Raw genomic sequence first — 20,567 nt, 5'->3', positions numbered from 1 at the left:
GTTCTTTTTGCTAATTCTTCCTTATCTCCCCACCCCTCAATGCTGGGTAGCCCAGGATTCAATATTTGGATGTCCATAATAATTCCCTAAGTTATCTCAAGTCTCAAGACTTTAAATATCCCCTCTATGCTGACAACTCCAAAATGTCTGTCTCCGATTTGGCCTCCCACCTGGGATCAAGTCATCCATTCAACTGCCTACTCCATGTCTGCACTTGGGGCTCTAACAGTTTTCCCAAATGTAACGAATTCGGGATCAAACTCTTGCTGCCATCATATAAATCTTCTCTTCCCCATCTAATTAAATGGTAACTCCATTCTATTCAGACTGAAGGTTCTAGATGTTATGCTCTCTCCCGTGCACACTCAATCCATCAGCATCTATCAGCTCTCTCTTGAAAACATCAAGAGTCTGACCGCTTCTCACCACTTCTGCAAGTCCAAAGTGCCACTATCTCTTGCCTCCCTCGCTGTGATTGCCTCCTGCTGGTCTCCCTGGCTTGCCCTTGACCCCTTGCAGCCTTTTCTCAACACAACGATAAGTGGTCCTATTAAACATGTTTGATCATGTGACCTCTCTGTTCCAAACCTTCCAGCTGGTTTCCATTTCATTCAGACAAAATGCCCAAGTCCTTGCAATGGCCCACAAAGTTCTACAACCTCAGGCTCTCTCCAGCAGCTCCCACTTCACCGCCTCCCTCCGTCGCTGCCCCCGCCAGTCCAGCAGGGCCTCGGTGATGTCCTTGAGCCCTCCAAGCGCACTCCACCTCAAGGCTTTGCACCTGCCTGGAATGTTTTTCTCCCTTCCACGTGACTTGGACCTTCGTGTCCTTCAGATTTCCTTGCAAATGTCATCTTCTAGAGCAGTCTTCCCTGACCACTTCATATAAAGTAGCTGTCCAACCATATTCCCTTTCCACACAGCATTTATTTATGTGTTGGTGTGGTTAGTGCCCATCTCCAGCCATATAATATAAAGTCCATGAAAGCAGGGACTTCATTTACCTCGTTCACTGCCATACCCCCAAACCTCGAATAGTCTCTGGCACATAGAGGATATTCAATACATATCTGTTGGAAGAGCCCAAATCCCAACAGCAACACCCAGTTGCCTTTAGACCGCGCACGATCTGGAATACACAACAGTTTTCACTGCTCCCTATTACACCACACCCAGCTGGTTTTATTTTTATATTATCTTCCTGGCCTGTATAGTCATTTAAATGTGCTCTAAAAAGTCTTTTCCAGAGTGTGCCTCTGGAAGTCCAGAATTCTACCACATAAAATAAGATGGGATTAGTAACAATCAGGTAACAGATAGTTCATCTTAAACAGATAATCCATTGTGGATTAGTTGATAAGTGGGGTGGGGGGGAGCAATCTTTGCCTTTTAGGATCAAAAGGCAATGTATTCTTCTAGGTTTTCCTGGGCCTCCATCTTGATGTACCCTTTATTGGCCATTGCGGGATTCTTGCTTTCGTTTTGTTTGGTTGCTGTTGTTAATTTTGCATTAAGGAGTGGAAAACATGAAAAATAATGATCATCAAACCTGAGCCAGAATAGAAGACAGAATCTTTACCTTGAAGAACTTAATGAGAACCTCTTTATTTTCCAGCCAGACAATGTTATGGAGGTAAGTGTCAGGCGTGGGCGGCGGGATTGCCATAGGAAAGTTGTTCAGTGCCTTTATTTTTGAAAGAAGTACCTAAAAATGAATGATAAAAAAAAAATGGTCATCAGATCCTATAACAGAAAAGGAATATTAGGTTAACACTAAGGAAATCTAAATAAACAACTGTTATGCAAATTTAACCTTGATTTTTGACTCAGAGCTTCCTTCACCCCATTTAAATTGTCCTCTAAACTTTTCTGGTCTGTATTTTTCCCCTCATTACTGTTTTCACCGACTTAATATCTCATATTCAACTTATCATCTTTACACTCCAGTTAACACACACAGACGTATATAGTCTACCCTGTCTTACTCTCAAATTATCTAAACTTCATAGTTGATTACTATCTGATTTAATGCCACGTTCTCTCAAATTTTTTTTTATGTGTATGGCTTGCTTCTTTAAAGCCTTCTAATTTTGGAGGATACAATTCCAGTTGTGTGAACTCTGAGAGGCCTTCTCTGGCTTCTCTCACCAGGTAAGATATAGCCACTTATCTGTCTTACTCCCACGGCACCTCCTACAGGTCTCCCTTAGGGAACCCACTGCGTTGTAGTGGTCTTATCGCTACATCTGGGCTTCACCCTCCACACTACGCAGCTTCCGTTGATCGGAGGAACGAATGGCTGAGTGAAAGAATTGGGGAGAGCCCAGGGACTGTGGGCTCAGCGCTGTATCCATTAACTATCCCCAGCTCCATAGCACGTAGTAAGTATCCAATACACATTTACTTAATTAACTCGAATAGACTTACCTGCCACCTTATGATCTGGGATCGATAGTTATATCTCTTTGGCTGGCAATTTGACAACCAGTAGGCATTTAATTAGTAGCTATGGAATGGTTGTTTACCATAAGCTTTCTAAACAAACCAATAGGAAAAAATAAGTCTCTCTCCTCATAAGGGTTATCATTTATTTATGAGTACTAAACATTCAATTGAATCTTACACAGCCTCAAGATGATAAATGGAAAAAAATACAAAACACAATGTGTGTAGAGGTGTAACTTGAAGAACACTCTAAAGTGGCCCTTCCTTCCCTCTCACAGACACGAAGGGGAAATCGTGTCACCCATTCGGTCCTTTACCAGGACGCTGAAGACTCTGAAGAGACAGAGCCACGAAGGAGAGAGCTGGCCTGTCCCACCCCCACTTCCCAGCTGGGGCCACCAGGGGGCACTCTGTCCAGCGATTGTCCAGAAGCCCAGGGCATGGTGGCCGTGGCTGGGAGCTATGGGTGGCAAGGAAAAAGCCTGTGACACGCAGAAGCAGCTCATCAGTGGACAACACAGAAAGAATGCAGGACCAGAACCTCCACTTTTCTGCTTTATGCTCAGAAGCAGACAGCCCCTTGTGTCAGAAGGAAAGAACGATCTTACTTGCACGAACACACGATCCAGATTGTAAGTGTGTGGAGTGCTAGAATTAAACATTTTTTCCTCGGGCACATGTTCCTAATTTTTTCACAGGTACATTTATAATTTTCCAAAAGTCCATTTATCAGCCCACTGACTAGGTTGTCTCCCCTGCTCCTCTCCTCTTAGAACAGCCCCCTCCCTGACCCCACCAGGACACACACACCGGCTGGGCCCCTCCCTACCACGGTAACATTGTGTGACTCCCAGCTGCCCCACCACAGCTGGGTGGACTGGGCAGTCCGTGGTCCACCAGAGGAGAGAGAAGCAGAAAGATCTAGAGTTTGCAGAGGGAGCCAAAAGAAGATGCCACAGAGGCCAGGTTGCTAGGTCCTCACTCAAGTCCCTTCCCAAGGCCTGGCCACCTGGCCTGGCTCCTGTGGGTTCTGTAAGGCTCTCTGTGTCCTTACACTAAGTCTCCCAAACCCACCTCTGTGCTAAACCCAGCTCAGGTTAGTGTCTCACTTGCAACCAAGTCGTTCCGACCTGAGGTGCACCAGGCAGCAGTGGGGCTGATGGCCCTGGCAGTGACAAAGGCTGCAGGCAAACAGGATGGTGGACACCAGGTCACTAGAGAAGCAGTGGAGGCGGGGGTGCCCGGCTGAGCGGATAAGCAACATAAAGACATCGCTTTACTACCTTATTCATCTCGATGCCCTCGTGCTTGTCGATGATGCCCCTTGACCAGAGGAAGGACAGGTGCTTCAGCGACTTGGCGATCACCGTCTGGATGGCCTGCCTGGTCTTCAGGGCGATGACGACATCGCGCCCCTCGTGCTCTATGAGCCCTGGAGCAAGTGACACCCTCAGTAAGCCCACAGCGCAAGGGCCCCAACAGTAACCAACACTTGTACAACAGGCTGCAGTTTCCAAGGGACTGGTGCAACGTCCTTTCATTCCTGTTTCATGCAGCACTTGGGAGGCCGATGGGACCAGAGTTATTTTCCTCTCTGCTATGTGGGTGAGAGAACCGAAAACGGGCCCTCCCCGCCAGCGAGGAGAACACCACTCTCTGCCCAACGCCCATGGCACTGCGACCCACCATATTTTGCTGTGTATAACGCGCAGTTTTCTGCCCAAAATTTTGAGGGAAAAATAAGGATGCGCATTATACATGGGTATAATGATCCCGTGCATAATGCGCACGAAAGCGTGGGTGTGCATCACACACGGCAAACTATAGTAGTGAGTGCCATTAGGGGAAAGTCCCATTCCCCTGCTTTCACTTGTCTCACTCTCCACGTATAACTTTATATAAATTACAACGTTCAAGAAATTGGGTAGTTTTTGGTGGGCAGGGCTGCCGAGGACAGGACATTGTGGACGTCCCTCATCACAGGGTCCCCAGGACTCAGTGGCAGGTAACACGCATGCAAGGTGTGACTTCAGTCAATCAGATTCTCCCACGACCTACCTAGTTCTCTGACAGCATCTCGCTTGTTGGTTTCCAAAATTTCATATAATTTCTGTAAGAAGTTAGGGAAAACATCAATTTGTCATAGGAAGGGCATTTTCTGAGGTGAAAAGCAGAGTCGTAGAAAGCTCATCTAGTCTGAGATTCGGGGGAGAGATGTGGGGCTCAGCCCTGCCTGCTGCGTGACCCCGCTGCCTTCCCCACGCTCACACTCCCCTCCTCGTCTCCTCAGTGCCAGCATTTCCAGTTTCCACCGTCAGCGCTGTTCTCTTTCCCTCTGTCCTCCCACCACTCCGGGCCTGCCCTTCCTTGGAGGCCCTGTTCCAGTCTCAACTCCTGCCTAAATCGTTTTCCAAGAGCCCTATCTTTAGAGAGAGCTGCTGAGACAGACGGAATGTCTTCTCGACTCTGCATTCAGAAAATGCAAACAAATAGCAGCCTTCCTTCTACAAAGATCATAAATGGGTTTGGTAATAAGGAGCTGAAATTTAAAGAGCTGAGACTGGTTTCGGCAGCACCTCTTAGAATCAACAATTGAATCCCCTTCACTTGTTATAACTTACCTGTCGAGCCAAACACTTGCAGCAACGGTGTTGAATGAAAACACCCAAGTAGTTGGTTTTGTTTTTTGTTTTGTTTTTTGCCAAAGGACAGGTGCTTGTCTCTTACCTGATATATTGATCCTCGCCCAGAAATTTGTTTCACTAAGAATTTGGCGTCCTCTTGACTTTTGACATAGCCTTTGGTGATGCTATACATCAGGCTGAGGCGCTTTTTGATCTGCACGTCGGCAACATTTATCAGCAGTGGTATTATCGTCTGCAGTAGTGGAGAGGGGGAAACACAGGATGAGGAAAAGCACCGTCTAAGGCCGAGCTCGCTCACTCTCGATGTGTGGTCTCCAGACCAACAAGAGCACTGCCCAGAGGCTCGTTAGAAACGCAGTCCCGGGGGTGGGACCGGCCGGGGCCTGGGCAATGTTAAGAGCCCCTCAGGTGACTCTGCGCACTCAGAGCTGAGAGCCACTCTCTAAAGAAACGACAGCTCAGTGCACGACTTGCTCTGTAGCTGTGACGGGGACTTCCCCCGACTTCCATACCCCTAGACTTCGGGAGACAAGAGAGGTGGTCCCATAGCCTGGGTGACAGCTACTAACTGGAGAGATCGTCTCTGCAGCCCAGTTTCTTCAGTTATAAGAAAGGGAGCCTAGGGTACCGAAGATGCTCCTTAGCGCTAAGTTTCTTGAATCATAAGTAGAGGCAGGAGAGGGTAGTGACTGAGGAGACCTGGATTTTTAAATATGAAATTTCCTGGATTCAAACACTATCTCTGTGACCTTGTGCCAGTTACATGGTGACTTTGGGGACCCAGTGTCCTCCTCTGTACAATGAGGGTGACAATACCAGAACTCCAATGGAGCAGGGCAGTCAGCCACAGAGAGAGTCCCAGGGAGCGCAGGACAGGAGGTTGGGAGCCGCGTCACAGAGAAGGGAGATGGGAACAGAAAAGGCACAGGACTCACAGGGGCGGAGAAGGGAGAGGTGTTTTTAGCTATTTTTGTCATGAAACTTTGGACAGAAGGGGAGACCTTAAAGAGGGGTTTTTACAAGTTGTGTTCCACGATGCCCTGATACCCCCGAGCTGTTCCCGAGAGGGTCCAACTTTTTAAAGTCTCCAATATCTTTTCAAGCTCTCCCACACAGGTGTGTTTCTTTGGAAAGTACCTAACTAACTAGATAGAGGGGTGACATCCACTTCATAGGGCTGTTGTAATAATTTCATTAGATAATGCACCATGTTCCTAGACCACAGGAAGTGCTCAATAAAGTAAGCTAATCGTGATGATATTAATTATATTAATTCCTTGAATATGCTTCACTGAGATTTGTCAGTGTGCTGGGCAGAAAAGGCAATGGATTCACACTCTCAAATCAAATCCACTCCCACAATAATACATCTTTAAATCTATGCATCTACACATCTTTTAAATCCATACACCTTTAATACATCTTCTTAGTCCCTCAGAGAGTTTCCTCAAAGTATTACTTCCAAAATAATTATTTCCTATTCATGAGCATAAGACCTCTTTACAAAACCTGGTTGCCTGAGGGAGCTTCCATCTTCCACTGTAAGACCTAGCCACACTTCTCATTTCTAGAGCGGTTTGTATGACGGCAGGGTTACACCTTATGTGAGCACTTAGCTCCAATCTCAGCCCGTAAGGCAAAAATGATAAATACTCAAAATCACCCCTTATGCAGAGTTTGTGTATACAGATCTGTACAGCAGCTCTGCATTTCTCGTGACCACTGAAGTTTGGTGACATTCACACAGACTCAGGGAAGGAAGAAAAAGGAACGTCCGCACGCACACGTCTGGGCATTTAAATAACCCTTCCTTTAAGATAACCACTGAATATCTCTGAAAACGGGGACTCAGTGGAGGATACTGATGTTTACCTGTTGCCATCAGGGTTTACAGCAACTTCCTAAAACATATTTATCTTCTACAACTTTAATACATACTAAGTGGTTTAGTTGACGTAATAAGAATTAAGCGACTCAGGAAAAATGGAGTGGCAAGTGAAATCTTCTAAAGCTCCTAAGTTAAAAGCTTATATAAGGCAACTCCATTGGAGAGAGAGAGAGAGAGAGAGAGAGAGAAGGCTCAAGAAGAGAAACTGAAAATCTGAAAGTCTGCCCTCTGAGTCTGAAACCAGAGCCCTGGAAAGAAGGAATAGTCGTTTCTGAGGAGTTTGAAGGCCACGGTAAAATTAAATTCCACAGGGATTATGCTGGGCGAGTGTGGACTGTAGAGAAATTTTTTAAAAAGTCCTCACCCAAGGATATGTTCCTCGATTTTTTAGAGAGAGAAGAAGGGAGTGAGAGAGAGAAACACTGATTAGTTGCCTCCTGTACATGCCCCAACTGGGGATTGAACCTGCGGTTGCGGGTATGTGTCCTGACCGGAAACCAAACCCACAAACTTTTTGGTGTATGAGACTATGCTCCAACCAACTGAGCCAACCGGCCAGGGCCAGAAAACATTTTTATGCCTCTGCACAGTTAAGGCTTTACGAGCAAATTTTACTAAAACTTGGGGGACTTGTTTCTGGTTCCACCCTGCTTCAGAGGGAACCAAAATTTGCATTCACCCACTCAACAAATCTTTATGACGTGCTTACTGCAGGTTAGTCTTCCCTCTAGAGCTGCAGGGTGACGTCACGACAGAAACAAAGACGCTACCTGAGCATGGTGCGCTGAACACACACACGGGAAAGGGGGTAACGCGGTGGGGGAAGGATGAACTGACAGGTGGGGAGGGGTCAGGAAGCCGGGCGGGAAGCCGGGGGTACAGAGGTCAGGTGCCATTCTTCCTGGGGGTCAGGGAAGGCCTCCTCTGGGGGAGGCAGAGATGCGAGCAATGACCTGAAGGAGGTGAGACATGAATCTAGCAGATCCCCGCAGAAAGAGGGTTCCAGGGCTGGGTGGGGTTGAGGGGTGCAGGCGGAGAGGCAGCACCTTCCCCCGCTTATCTCAAAACAGTGCGGGCTTCTTAACACCTTTACCAAGCAGTATGCACAAAAGACCCAGCATTGTCAAATGTGAAGATTTACCTTAATGAGAGGAATAAATCGAATTATTCTTAAATAGCCTAATGTTACTGTGATCTGAATAAGAACCACGTTGTCTGGTCTCAATTTGACAAAGTAGACACAAAGGATATCAACAATTCCAATGAGCAAGATAAAAATTTCCAGAGTATTCCAATGTTGATGAAAATATTTCCTTTTCAAAATTATTATCTGTTTAGAAAAGAAAAAGAACAGATGTCATTTCATAGTGCCTATACAGTGACGTGGGGCAGTGGGGTGGGGGGGTGTCTTAGAAATTAAGTTACGTCCTCGACTACCAATGAGTTACATTCCAAAAGTTGGGTTTTCAGTTAATTCACGTGGAATTCAAAAATAAAATATTTTAAATTTCCAACATCAAAAATCATAATTTAATTCAAAATATATAATCTATAATGAATTTGAAATGGCAGAAATAAGCCATGAAAAATAGCAGTGCACAGGTTCTTTGTGAAACTATTAATAATAATTAAAGTACAAGAACAGTAATTCTGATCAATCTTATCTTTGAAGGAAAAGGTAGTTCTCATATTATGGTGAGAACCTAGCAAACCAGCTTGTTTGTATTTGCTTATTTATTTTTTTGCATCAGTACAGAGAGAGATTGAGGGAAACATCCATGACTGTGTTTTCAATTCCCTTTACTTGGTCTTTGAGATTCTCACCACTTTTATGAGAGTGGCTTTATTTGCCTGCTATCCGAGACTGGTTATTCCACCGATTTCTTTATTAAACCCAGAAAATTCAAAAAGATTACTAAAATTCTAGGATTCTATCAACAGTTCTGCAAGTGGCTTCCAGTATCAAGTTATTTTAAAAATATGACAAAAATAAGTCCACAATATCTGAATTGTTCTTTTTATAGGATATATTTCTGTTTTAAACAGTACCTTCAATATTGACTGTAATGCATATAAAAATATAAAATAGTAGTTGACTAATATCAGTGCTAACACATGTAACTCTCTCGCCATTGGCCACAGATGAATTATAATAGGATAAATGTATAATAATGATATGATATGTCCTGCAAATTCAAATTCTTCTGAAAATACAATGTGGTATGTAAATTTCAGGAATTTATTTTTCCTGAAAAAAGAGAAATTAAATAAAATGTCAGATCACTTTCAAAGCATAACGACATGTGAAGTTCAACATTTGTTTCAACAAATCATTAATAGTAATTTAAAGAAAGCATAAGTAATATAAAACAACAAATAAATAAAAATCTAAAACATACTTTCTATACATAAAAATCATAATGGAGAAATTTTTAAAAATTTGTTAATCTACATCGGGGACAGGGAGCGTTTTTTAAAACTAAGACAAGGGTCCATAGGAAAAAATGCAAAGATTCATATTGAAAGAAAATAACAAATTTAGAGAAAAATATTAGTATTTGTCTAAAGTGAAAAACAGGGGAAAATATTCCATTCAATCATCACCATTATGCATTTTTAAATTTTTTCAACCCATCCAAAGTGGAGCCCAACAAAAAGCTAACTGTATATAAGGACCCTTGGGTTTTAATTTTTTTATATTTCTCTTTAAACTTAATAAATGGAAGAAAGTAAAATTTATCAAAATTTGTTATGAAAGGTACGTTAACATCCACTTAAAATTTAGTAGTGTCGTGCTCCTGGTTGCTTTCGACATATTCTATTAGTTGAAAAACCTTGTCTTTCTGCTCTGAAAGGTATACAAGTTCACAACTTATATAACAAAGCAAAGACTCTACCCGAGTTAGGTAACATCTGAATCCTGTGATGTCCGGGAAAGTTGATGATAGGTATGACTAATGCCGTGGTGCGTTTTTCCTAATCGCAGATACCAACAGCACCTCCCTAAGGCACACGTGGAACTGAGCAGAGGGCTTCTGTCCACGTGCTTTGATATTCCTCACCCCAGCTCAGTGTTATACGGAGAATTCCAGAATATGTGAGGAGCCCAGCATGCACTATGACCCTAAGACATGGCCAATAAAACTTGAAGAATCCCAATATGGCCATCCTCTGCTTCTTCCTGCCCACTCTCTCGTAGGGAAGTCACTGAGCCCTGGCCGGGGGCCCAGTTGGGTAGAGTGTCGCCCCTGTGCATTGCAGGTTTGATCTCCAGTCAGGGCAGGTACAAGAATCAACCAATGAATGCATAAATAAGTGTAACAGTAAATCTCTCTTAATATCTTTCTCTCTCCCTCTCTCACTGTGTCTCTCTCTCCCCTCTCTTCTTCTCTCTCTAAAAGTCAATAAATAAAAATTAAAAAGTAGTCCATGCAGCTGCTGGAACAGAATGGCGAAAGGGAAGGAAGCCCTCTGCTCAGTCTCCTCTCAATCAGTAACAGTCGACCATAATATTAGTTGCTTTTTTTTAACAAGAAAAATCAAGGTAATGTTTTGTGACAATATAGAAAAGTCATATTTTCAAGTATATTGCTGTTAAAGGTTCACAATACTTACCCATATGGAATAAAATGTACCTTATCTTTACGATATTCCAAGACAGTTAAAATGTTTTTAAACTTTATAAGCCAACTTCTAGCTTTTACATAAGTTGAAACATCATGAATACTCATGAATCTAACAGAGAAAATACGCACACATGTTTTAATAAAGAGCAAGTGCTAGCCCTTGGGGGTAATATAAAAGGGAGAGCTATGCTAAATATAAATGTAATATGGGCATATTAAACATGCTGTATCCATCCACTCCCCACTCATGGTCATGGTCACCTCTAGTCACTGTTAGCATCAGACTAGGCTTCCCAGACCGATCACCAGACAGCTGAACCATTAGCTCTCACCCAGATGGGATCCCCTGTCATTGTTGTCTTGGACCATCCATTAGCCAATGTTCCCCCGGACTGTGACTAGATACCAATATATCTCTGAGATACTGAGCCTTTCCCACCAGTTTAATTGCATCTATCAGCATCCTCAGCAGAGTCAGTTGCTCCAGATCCTGCTCCACCTCGGGGAGCGGTCTGACCATGGGCTCCGGGCTTCCCTACCCCCCTACCCAGTTATTTTGTGAATATGACACACAGACAGAGTAATTATTATAGTAATGAGACCATCTGGGTTCTCTTTCATGACTCTCCTAATCTCTATTCTAATTACATTGTAGTAATTAGATTGTAGTAATCTAATTATTTACTAATTAGATTGTAGTGATCTTCCTCGTAATCCCCTAATGTCACCAACCTTGGGTGGGGGGGAAATGCAACCAAGTAAAATAGGAAGTAGATAAATGGATGGATGGGTGGATGGATGGTTGGGTGGATGGATGTATGGGTGGATGGATGGGTGGGTGGATGTATGGGTGGATGGATGGATGGGGTGGATGGATGGATGGGTGGATGGGTGGGTGGATGGATGGGTGGGTGGATGGGTGGGTGGATGGATGGGTAGATGGGTGGGTGGATGGATGGGTGGATGGATGGGTGGATGGATGGGTGGGTGGATGGACAACCAAGTAAATGAAGATAGGTGAGATAAATAGACTGATCAATCTGGGCATTTAATTCTCAGCTCATTCATTCCTTATCACATATTCATTCAATTCTGGAAATATCAATCAAATAAGTACTACACTTACTTTCCTTGGATGGGGCAATAGCTTTTGGTTGCACCAATTAATATCCGGGCTGCTTTTATATCGAGGATTCCATCTTGACACTGTTTTTCAAAACTACTCTAAACATACAATTTTAAATAAAAATTACAGAGGACCAAAACATAAATGCAGTGAACTCTGTTTGACCTTTCTCTAGCCCTTACTACTATTAGTGAACTCATTACATGAAAATATTCTTTGATCAAAACATTGCTAGAGCAGGAAATACATTTTATTCAATTTCAATATTTACTGATTATTCCTTTTTTTGCAAAGTACTGTCCCAGATGTTTTAAAAGAGACAAAGGTTCCCGGCTTCGGGAAACTCAAAATCTGTACTGCTGAGAGTTTGCTTCAGCGATATACATAGCATCAGCAGCGCCGTCCTCTCCTGTAGAATTATTGATTCAGAGGGTAAGTAACCATCTCAGCCTCACCAAGAGCTACCAAGAGATACAGTAAACTACCCTTTTCTTGTAACATTTTTCCAGGCGCATTGAGCTGTAACTGATATATAATATTGTGTAAGTTTTAGGTGTACAGCATGATGACTTGATACACATACATATTACAAAATAATTTCCACAGTAAGGTTAGAACACATTCATCGCCTCACAATTACACTTTTTTGTGTGTGGCGAGAATAGTTCAGATTCACTCCCTTAGCAACTGCCAAGTATGTCGCACGGTGTTGTTAACTGCAGTCACCATGCCATACATTAGGTCCCTGGAACTTATTTTATGATTGGAAGTTTTCGCTTTGACTGACATCTTTCCATCATCGAGATCTTCTTTGTCTCTTGTGACCAATGTTGGCTTAAAGTCTCTTTTATCTGATGGAAGTGTAGCCACTCCGATCCCTTCTGATTGCCGTCCCACGAATTAGCTTTTGCCACCCCGCCACCTTCAGCCTGTGTGTGTCCTTAGAGCTAAGGAAGCTTCCTGCAAGCAGAACATAGTTGGACTTTTCCTTGTTTTTTTAATCCATTCAGCCACTCTGTCTTTTGATTGGAGAATTTAGTCCACTTACATTTAAGGTAATTATCGATAGATAATTATGAGAATCATTGCCATTTTGTTCATTGGGGTTTTGGGTTTTTTTTTTTTTAGTTCCTTTGTTCCTTTTATCTTCTCTTGCTGTCTCCCTCTGTTATTTATTTTGTGTATGGTTTCCTTTCATTCCTTCCCTTTATCTTACATATGTACCTTATAGATCTAACTAGACTGTATTCTCATGTCACCCCTCACCCTGAAAAAATATCAGGAGAAAAGTCACAACTTTTATCCGTTGCCATGGATATTAAATTTGGAGGTTAAAGTTACCTCCTGGTTCTACTTCCTCCCTCACTAAACCTCCTCACAGGCTGAGCGCACTCTCTTGCTTTACAAATGTACCCATGGCTCTACTCATTGTTCATGAGGTACCACTGGCAAGCTGCGAATCTTCCCTGGGCCTAGGCTCCAGAAAATCACCTTCCCCACATTTTATTGGTCAAAACAAGTGACAAGAACAGCCCAGATTCGATGGGGGGAAGGATGTGACTATACTTTACTGCTCTGGCTAAGGGCCTTTCAGACTCTGAGAAGGGTGCGAACTTCAGTGGAATCCAATGGAAAAATTAAACTGTGAAAGCACACATTGATCACATCCAGGAGACAATTGGAAATTTGATCACTGACTTGGTATTTGATGTTACTGAGGAATTATTACTTTTAGGTGCAATGTATTAGTGTTTTACAAGGGTGTTACAAGATTTCAAAGAGTTTTAGAGCTTCGGGTACACACTAAAAGATCTGCACATGAAATGCTATGATGTCGAAGTAATGTGGGAAGTGGGGGGTGAGTGAGGGTGTGGACGGGGCAGGGCTGGCCCCATGTGCATGGATTTAAAGACGGGTACGCAGAGATTCACCATAGCAGCACACCTACTTTTGTATATGTTAGACGTTTTTCATAGGAACACCTTAAAATGAAAGTAAAAAACAAGCCTGGAAAGAGTATTTTATATACTTGTGCTATTGAGTATAATGTCTTATTAGAATATGACCGAAATGTAACATGTGCAATTTGACAAATTGACTTAACTTGATTTTACCTTGTACTCTTCCTGTATTTTTATTGGAGCATTAAATATTAATCTGAAATGTTTAAGAGAATTTCGATTCACTAGATTTGTTTTCACTTATTAGATTTATGAATTTAATGATTACTTGAGAGAATTTTGTATAAAAGAAACTCAAATATGTTAAATTTATAAAAGCAGTCTCAAATATTTGAGGATTTTTACTTTACTAAATATGTAAAGGCATTACTCAAAAGCCCCTGAAAAGTGAACCATTAAAATCTGCTAGACTTAGAAACAGAATAATAAGATTTGTTACTTGAACTTTAAAGCCTGATATTTTTACTTTTTATTCTTTAACTTGCACAAACACAAATGTAATGACCAACAGACTATCAAGAGGTGAAACTACACTCCTCTAGTCACCTGTAAACCACACGTAAGAATTAAAAGCATTGCAAGAATAAAAACAAAGGTAAAAGCAGATTATGTGAACAGTACCAACCATTTGTATTATAGCTACGTGCAATCTGGCTTCTTCTATTAACACTTCGTCTGTCGGGGATTCCTGCTCTTCCTCACCATGTGAAACGTGGGGAAGCTGCCAGGCACTAGACTAAGTTTTTAAAGCATACAGAGATAAAGGTAAAAAGAAGTAAAAATTATGAGGCATTCAACAAAGATTTCAATACTGAAATCAAAAATTTCTACCACGAAGGGCCACGTGTACATGGATAACCTCCTCCATACGAGGAAGGCTGCTCTGAAGCGTGGCAAGGTAACTACTGTCCATTTGGGGAGATGTAGACGGGACATTCTTCCCCCAGCCTGTCTGCGCTTGACTGCTCTCTGAAGCAGCCTGTTTCTTCTGCTTCTTCTAAGACTCATCTGCGGAGAGATCTCTCAGCACCTGAACCGATAGGAAGCATCAGCTTGCTGAGTTCATTCACAGTTACTGAACCAGACAGTTTGTGAAAACAGTAATTCTCCTGTATTTGGCAAATATATGAGAGCACCAAGACCTTCTCTTTAGAAACAGAATTCAAAGAAGTCTTTTCACCAGGAAGGTAAAGCTAGTAAATATATTTACCACCCCTCCCCAAGTTTTCTGACATTTAATTAGCAGGATCAAGTTTTTTATAATAAACTAAAGCAAGAAAGGCAGACCCAGGGAGGGAAAGAGGGACTATTTTGGGGGGCGAGGGGGGATGGAAGTCAGCAGGTAGCAACTCACAGGAATGCTGTATTTAATCGTCGTTTTTTCTTCTACTAGGGTCCAGTTAACATTTGTCAAAATTTTCTCTGTTTTAAATAACGTTATTGTGTTTTGTATTATCTCCTGTATGTGGGCAATGGCATTTTGCATGGCCATTTGTCTCGGCAGAGAAATAGCGCACATCCCTGTAGCAGAGAAAAAAGCAAGGGCCTTAGAGCGCACGCAAGACTGTGAGGGGAAGCAAAAACGTTCCACGATGTAGTCAAATCTTGGCCTCACCTGCACAGCTGAGGGCAAAGACAACGTTTTGCCCAGAACGCTCCAGAAAATTACTCAGCTATCTGTTTCCTTGGGCTGTATAATGTAACTCTATCCGACTCAACTCGCAAAGAATGGTGTATTAGTTTCCCTTCATTCCCTAGAGCTAGAGACATGACTCGCTACTTCGAGGCACCCAAAGGGCGCTTCCCAAAGTGTGGAGAACTCCCCGCATCTTCCACAGGTAGGAGGGCCGCTTATTAAACCAGGCCAAATTCCTGGGCTCCGTTCCGTAGCTGGAGAAGCAGACTGGGAATTCGCATGTTAGCAAGTCTCCAACTGATTCTTACAGTAATGAAATGTAAAAGCCACTGCAATAGAGATATCTCAAATTTAACATCCCTGTAATTAGTGAGCTTAGCCTACTCACGCGAAGGTCTGTCCCAATGAAACTGTTCTTTCTTCCTAATTGCCTGTGCTTTCTCAGTCTTTCCGTTTAACTTGATTGCCTTCTCTATGGGCACCTTGGGCCACAATCATGTTTGAAATTCTGGGGATTCAAAAAGATCTGGAGGCCTATCCCTCAAGGTTCCCTACGGCCCGGAGCAAAGATGCATCTGACTAGTTAGAAGGTGTAAGCTTTGGAATGTGAAGCCCCCCTGGCTGAGACCACAAAGTTTACGCCTGTGCGGGATTACATTCTATGCACATCGACAGCCCTACAGACCCTTTGCAGATGCTCCGGGGAAACGTGATGTGTGTGTGGGCCACTAGGTGGCAGCAGGAAGTTTGAATGAACTCCATGTGGAAGCTGATCCTGGAAGAGTATGAGGAGGGATCTCTTAAAAGCATTAGACCAGATGGAAAATTGATTTGAAACTCTTACCAAAAAAACCCCAAAAAGCTAAACTAATTCGATTCTGTCAAGTGCCTGTTAAAACATGTGCCACACAGCATTTCTAGAAAGGATAAGCATTGATTCTGAGAGGATAAAGGACTTGCCATATATTTTTGTAATAAAAATTCTGAGGTTTAGTTCATAAAAATTTCATAACAGAGGGGTAAAAAACCCATTACTGTGACAGTAAAACCCCTTGTTGATCTTTTCTTTGAATATCCTGGTAAGAGGAAACACAAGCAAGAGAGCCCGGAGAACCCCAGATGTTCTGCCCTAAGTAAAGACAGCAGAACAGGCCTCGGTCCCTGGGGTCAAAGAGATTGATTGGTGGGAAGGGAGCTGTGGTGAGCCTTCAGAGGTCACAGTAAGGTCGCTCATGCTCCAGGGCAGGCTGCTGCTGATCCCAGCACACCTGGCCACTGCAAGCAAGCAAGCACAAACCCATTGCTGGAGGACTCTGCCCCATGCACTAGCCCTCCACACATAGTGGCACCCTTGGCAGTGAGGTGGGTGGTCACCGGAGGTTCTACCATGGTGGTGATAGGGCACAGCTTCAGGAACGGGTGGGGCTCGTGAGAGGGCACAAACAGAGGGGTGAGGGCAGGATTCACCAGGCCGAGTCCCTGTTTACAAGAACTCACCTTCACCATTATTCTTCCACTCCATGTTTTCCAAGAAACCTTCTGATTGCTAACTTGGTTTATCAAGAAAATTTGTATTTAAAGGTAAGTACCCTGAATAATGATCACAATTATTTCAGACAGAGAAAGAAATCATCCTCATTGTAAATTAATGCGTTGATTATCTGCTTTATCCATATTCTCCTGGGACTGCAGTGTATATAAATCCTCAGCAATCTGATCTGTCGGGAACCACCCTGCCTGGTTTCAGAAGCTGTAACCCCCCATGACTAAAGCTGAGTAAAGAGACCTTGGGACCATAAGCCAGTAAGGAGACAAAGCTTATCTTCCTGGCAGAGGTGCTGCCTTTGTACCCTTTTACTTCACCCTGCTTGGCCCCAGGTGGATGACTGGTTAGTCAATGATGAGTAATATTCCTCAAGGGAGGGATGACCTAAGACAGGCATGGTCACAAAGGGGCCCTCAGGGAAGGACTTAGGGGGCTATAGAAAAAGGGGGTGATGGACCCTCACCCCTCAGCTTTGACATAGTTTAAGTCCTCATTCTGTCTCCAAGAAGTCTCCTAATCTCTTGGCTGCCTGACTTCCCCAAACTGACTTAAACCTGAAACAATGACAGAGGGCGGTGCAGCCCTGGGCAGGAATGGGCGGTTCTGGGGCAATCAGGCCTAAGAAAGAATGCGTAAAATCCTGTGAAACCTGCTTTGCTAAGAATGTCCTCAATTTCCTGATAAGGGTCCAAGCATGAAATGAGTTTGTTTCCCAAAGTTTTAAGGCCCTTTAGCTAACTGACCCTGACTCAGAATAAGCCCTCATAGTTCTTTGTATGTTATCTATTGTTTGATCCTTACTGCCTGACAATGATTGATGAGCTTTACCTGTATTCCTGCCAAATTGAACCCAATAAAAGCCCATTGAGGAATAGGTTCCTGGCCCTTCTCCTTTGAGAGATCAGCTACCTTTCCTCCTCAAGCAGATCATGTCTTGGTAGACTTATTCTCATCTGTGACAGATGGGGATGCTCTGCAGTCAGAGCCCCCCCGCCCCCCACTGATCAATTCTAGATACCCTGACAGAATTGGCTCTCTGCATCAGCAAGTCAAGGGCAGGGCCATGGGTTGTTGGATGATGTTAAGGCCCCATGAGAAAATTGTGTGTAGTCCTACCCTACTCTCTCCCTCCTACCTTGACCCCTCTGCCCCCAACTATCTTATCCTGGATGCTATTATGTTTACGCATTTGATTATCAACAGCTTCAGATTGCTTCTAGGAACAGACAACTGTGGCAGAGCCTAATGACTATGAACTCTGATTGTGTTCTCCCCTTCTTCCTGCATCAATGGACTCTCCAAGTTTGGGCTGACTCATGGCCAGCTTCCCCTGCCCATGTGACTAAGTTCTGGCCAATGGGATGTGAGTGGTAATGATATATATAACTTCCGGGATATATATATATATATATATATATATATATATATATATATATATATATATATATATCCCTTAAAAGGAAGCTGCTTACCCTCCATGACCACCCTCCCCCACTTTCTCTTTCCAGTTGGTTGGGTTGATGATACAGAGGTATTATTAACCCAGCTTCTCCCCTGCAGATGAGAGCAGCATCCCAGGAAGTGGAGAAACAACAGAAGTGAAAAATCCTGGATCTCCAGACAACTTCGTGGGGGTAGAACTAGCTCATTCTTCTGGACTTTTTGGTAGAAGGAAGGGAGAAAACCTTTAAGTCACTGTTAATGTCATATCTGTTGAACTGGCTGAACCAATATTTCAATTAATACAGAATCTATAAATAACAAGTGAAAGAAAATGCATGATTTCATAACCAATTCCTTGAGCTCCATAAAAAATATCCCCACAACCCCCAACAATAATCTATTTATATTATTCTCCCCAATTAATTAATGAAAGATAGATATACATTACCTAATTTCCTGGCTAAATAAGTCATCATGTTTGAGTTTATTCCCATAGTCATTAGCGATATTATTTGTACATACAATATAAACTGAAAAACAAAACACACAAATAGAACCAAAATATTAATAAGTTCTCTGGAGGGAATAATTGTTCAATGAACCAAAAAAAGAATTCTCTCTTAATCTGCATTTTTAAATCCTGCCTCTGACAAGTAAATTGAAACAAAGGATTGTTTTGTGAGCACTGCTTGCACATGATATAGGGCAGAAGTTAGTTTTCAACCTGAATGAGAAAACAATAGATTTCATAGTTCCTGGCAGAGAGAAGAGCACTGAGAGGCTGCAGCCACGCCAAACCAGCAGGGTGAGAGCCATCGAAGACAGGATGGGGGAGAAAACCCAGCAACAGCAGGCAGTGGGGACTGGGGTGGGACAGGCAAGTGTGCCTGCCACAAGCACTTCCTGCAAAGGGACAGGAGGCTCTGCAGGAGGCAGGAAATGTGCGGGGGGGGGGCTGGAGGCATGCCACGCAGCAGCAGAAACACCACCACCTTGCAGTTCTTGGCTCTGCTATTGATTATCCTTGGGATTTGGGGCCAGTTAATCACTTGGAGCCCTGGTGTCCTTCATTGAAAAATAGAGTTGATAGTAATACGTCCTTCGGGAGTGTTTCTCAAGCTTGAGTGATAACAACAGAGCATCAGATGTGTTTTCAAACTTTAAAAAAATCTTCCTTCCCTTAGCATATATTTAACTAGCATTTCAGGGTTTTCTCAAATGGCTATCAGGATTGGTATGCTCTAGATAGGGTACTTTTTTATGTTTTCTGACAGCTATTAAACAATAGCATTTATGTACTCAGTAACATTTATTGAGCATTTCCTGGGTGTCAGGTATTACACTGAGCATCATCTCAATCCTCGACTAGAAATTCAGAGTCAGCAAGTGCCAGTGGCCTGCCCATGGCCACTGCGTCTGTGAATGGTGGAGCCAGGATTTGATCCCGAGTCCGCCTGCCCCCCACGCCCATCATCTCTACTTGATTGGTGGTCCCTTTCACACCATCAACATCAGTAAACTTTCCTCTGCAAGTTCCCTTCTACTTAACACATTTTTCAAATCTAGTTCTATCATTGGGTACCAGGCCAAGTGCTACAAAGTAAGTTCAAATGAATAAATATGAATGATCATGAGACATGATTTCTCCTACCATTTGTGGCATCTGGATTTTCTGTTCCGCCAGATTATAAATTTCAGGAGCCAAGAGCAAGTTGAAAATGCCTTTAATTCCAGACCACGCTATAATAACTCCCCACTTCCAGTTGTATTTGTAACTTGAATGCATCAGAATAGGGCTCACTAACACAATAGTAAACACCCTGTGGAGAGAAAAAAATTTTTTTAATCACACTTTATGCATGAATGTTATTCATGGTTGAAACCATGTACAAAAACACTACATCTAACATACAATTTTTCACGAAATGAAAGACAGTCCATTTTATTGATAAGTTGTTCGAAAACTTTCTGGAAGTAACCAAATCTACTATCTTGCACATAATACACAAGCCTTCAAAACTAATGCTGGAAATTCTATAAAAATCTAAGGAACCATCGTTTATGCTAGTGTGTATTGTTTTGAATTTGGTAGTAAATTTGCTTAGGGAAACGTCTTCAATTCACACCCCCAAGCTTGTCTCCCCCCCGGGAAGCCACGCCTGCATTCAGAAATTAGCCTGGAGGACACACAGATCATGATCCAAAAGTAAAATGACAGTAGACACATTAATAAACTTAGCTAAGCCAGCCC

At 43.0% G+C, this 20,567-nt stretch overlaps 1 protein-coding gene across 1 annotated transcript in view; it reads right to left on the bottom strand.

Moving 5' to 3' along the window:
* Positions 1–20,567, bottom strand: part of SLC9C2 (solute carrier family 9 member C2 (putative)) — a 48,851-nt gene that overhangs the window by 12,948 nt on the left and 15,336 nt on the right. The window contains exons 9-20 of the mRNA XM_053915905.1: positions 19,968–20,136; positions 18,765–18,846; positions 15,046–15,212; positions 14,317–14,412; positions 11,731–11,828; positions 10,594–10,713; positions 9,028–9,226; positions 8,120–8,308; positions 5,173–5,322; positions 4,504–4,555; positions 3,729–3,877; positions 1,580–1,705 (exon numbers count right to left, since the gene is read on the bottom strand). Coding sequence (XP_053771880.1) covers positions 1,580–1,705; positions 3,729–3,877; positions 4,504–4,555; positions 5,173–5,322; positions 8,120–8,308; positions 9,028–9,226; positions 10,594–10,713; positions 11,731–11,828; positions 14,317–14,412; positions 15,046–15,212; positions 18,765–18,846; positions 19,968–20,136 — 1,597 coding nt within the window. The remainder of the gene's footprint in view (positions 1–1,579; positions 1,706–3,728; positions 3,878–4,503; positions 4,556–5,172; positions 5,323–8,119; positions 8,309–9,027; positions 9,227–10,593; positions 10,714–11,730; positions 11,829–14,316; positions 14,413–15,045; positions 15,213–18,764; positions 18,847–19,967; positions 20,137–20,567) is intronic.

This window comes from Desmodus rotundus, chromosome 12, assembly GCF_022682495.2.
Source record: "Desmodus rotundus isolate HL8 chromosome 12, HLdesRot8A.1, whole genome shotgun sequence".
NCBI classification, from domain to species: domain Eukaryota; kingdom Metazoa; phylum Chordata; class Mammalia; order Chiroptera; family Phyllostomidae; genus Desmodus; species Desmodus rotundus.
Note: the sequence above shows the minus strand (reverse complement) of the source record. Positions and strands in the feature narration are given on the sequence as shown.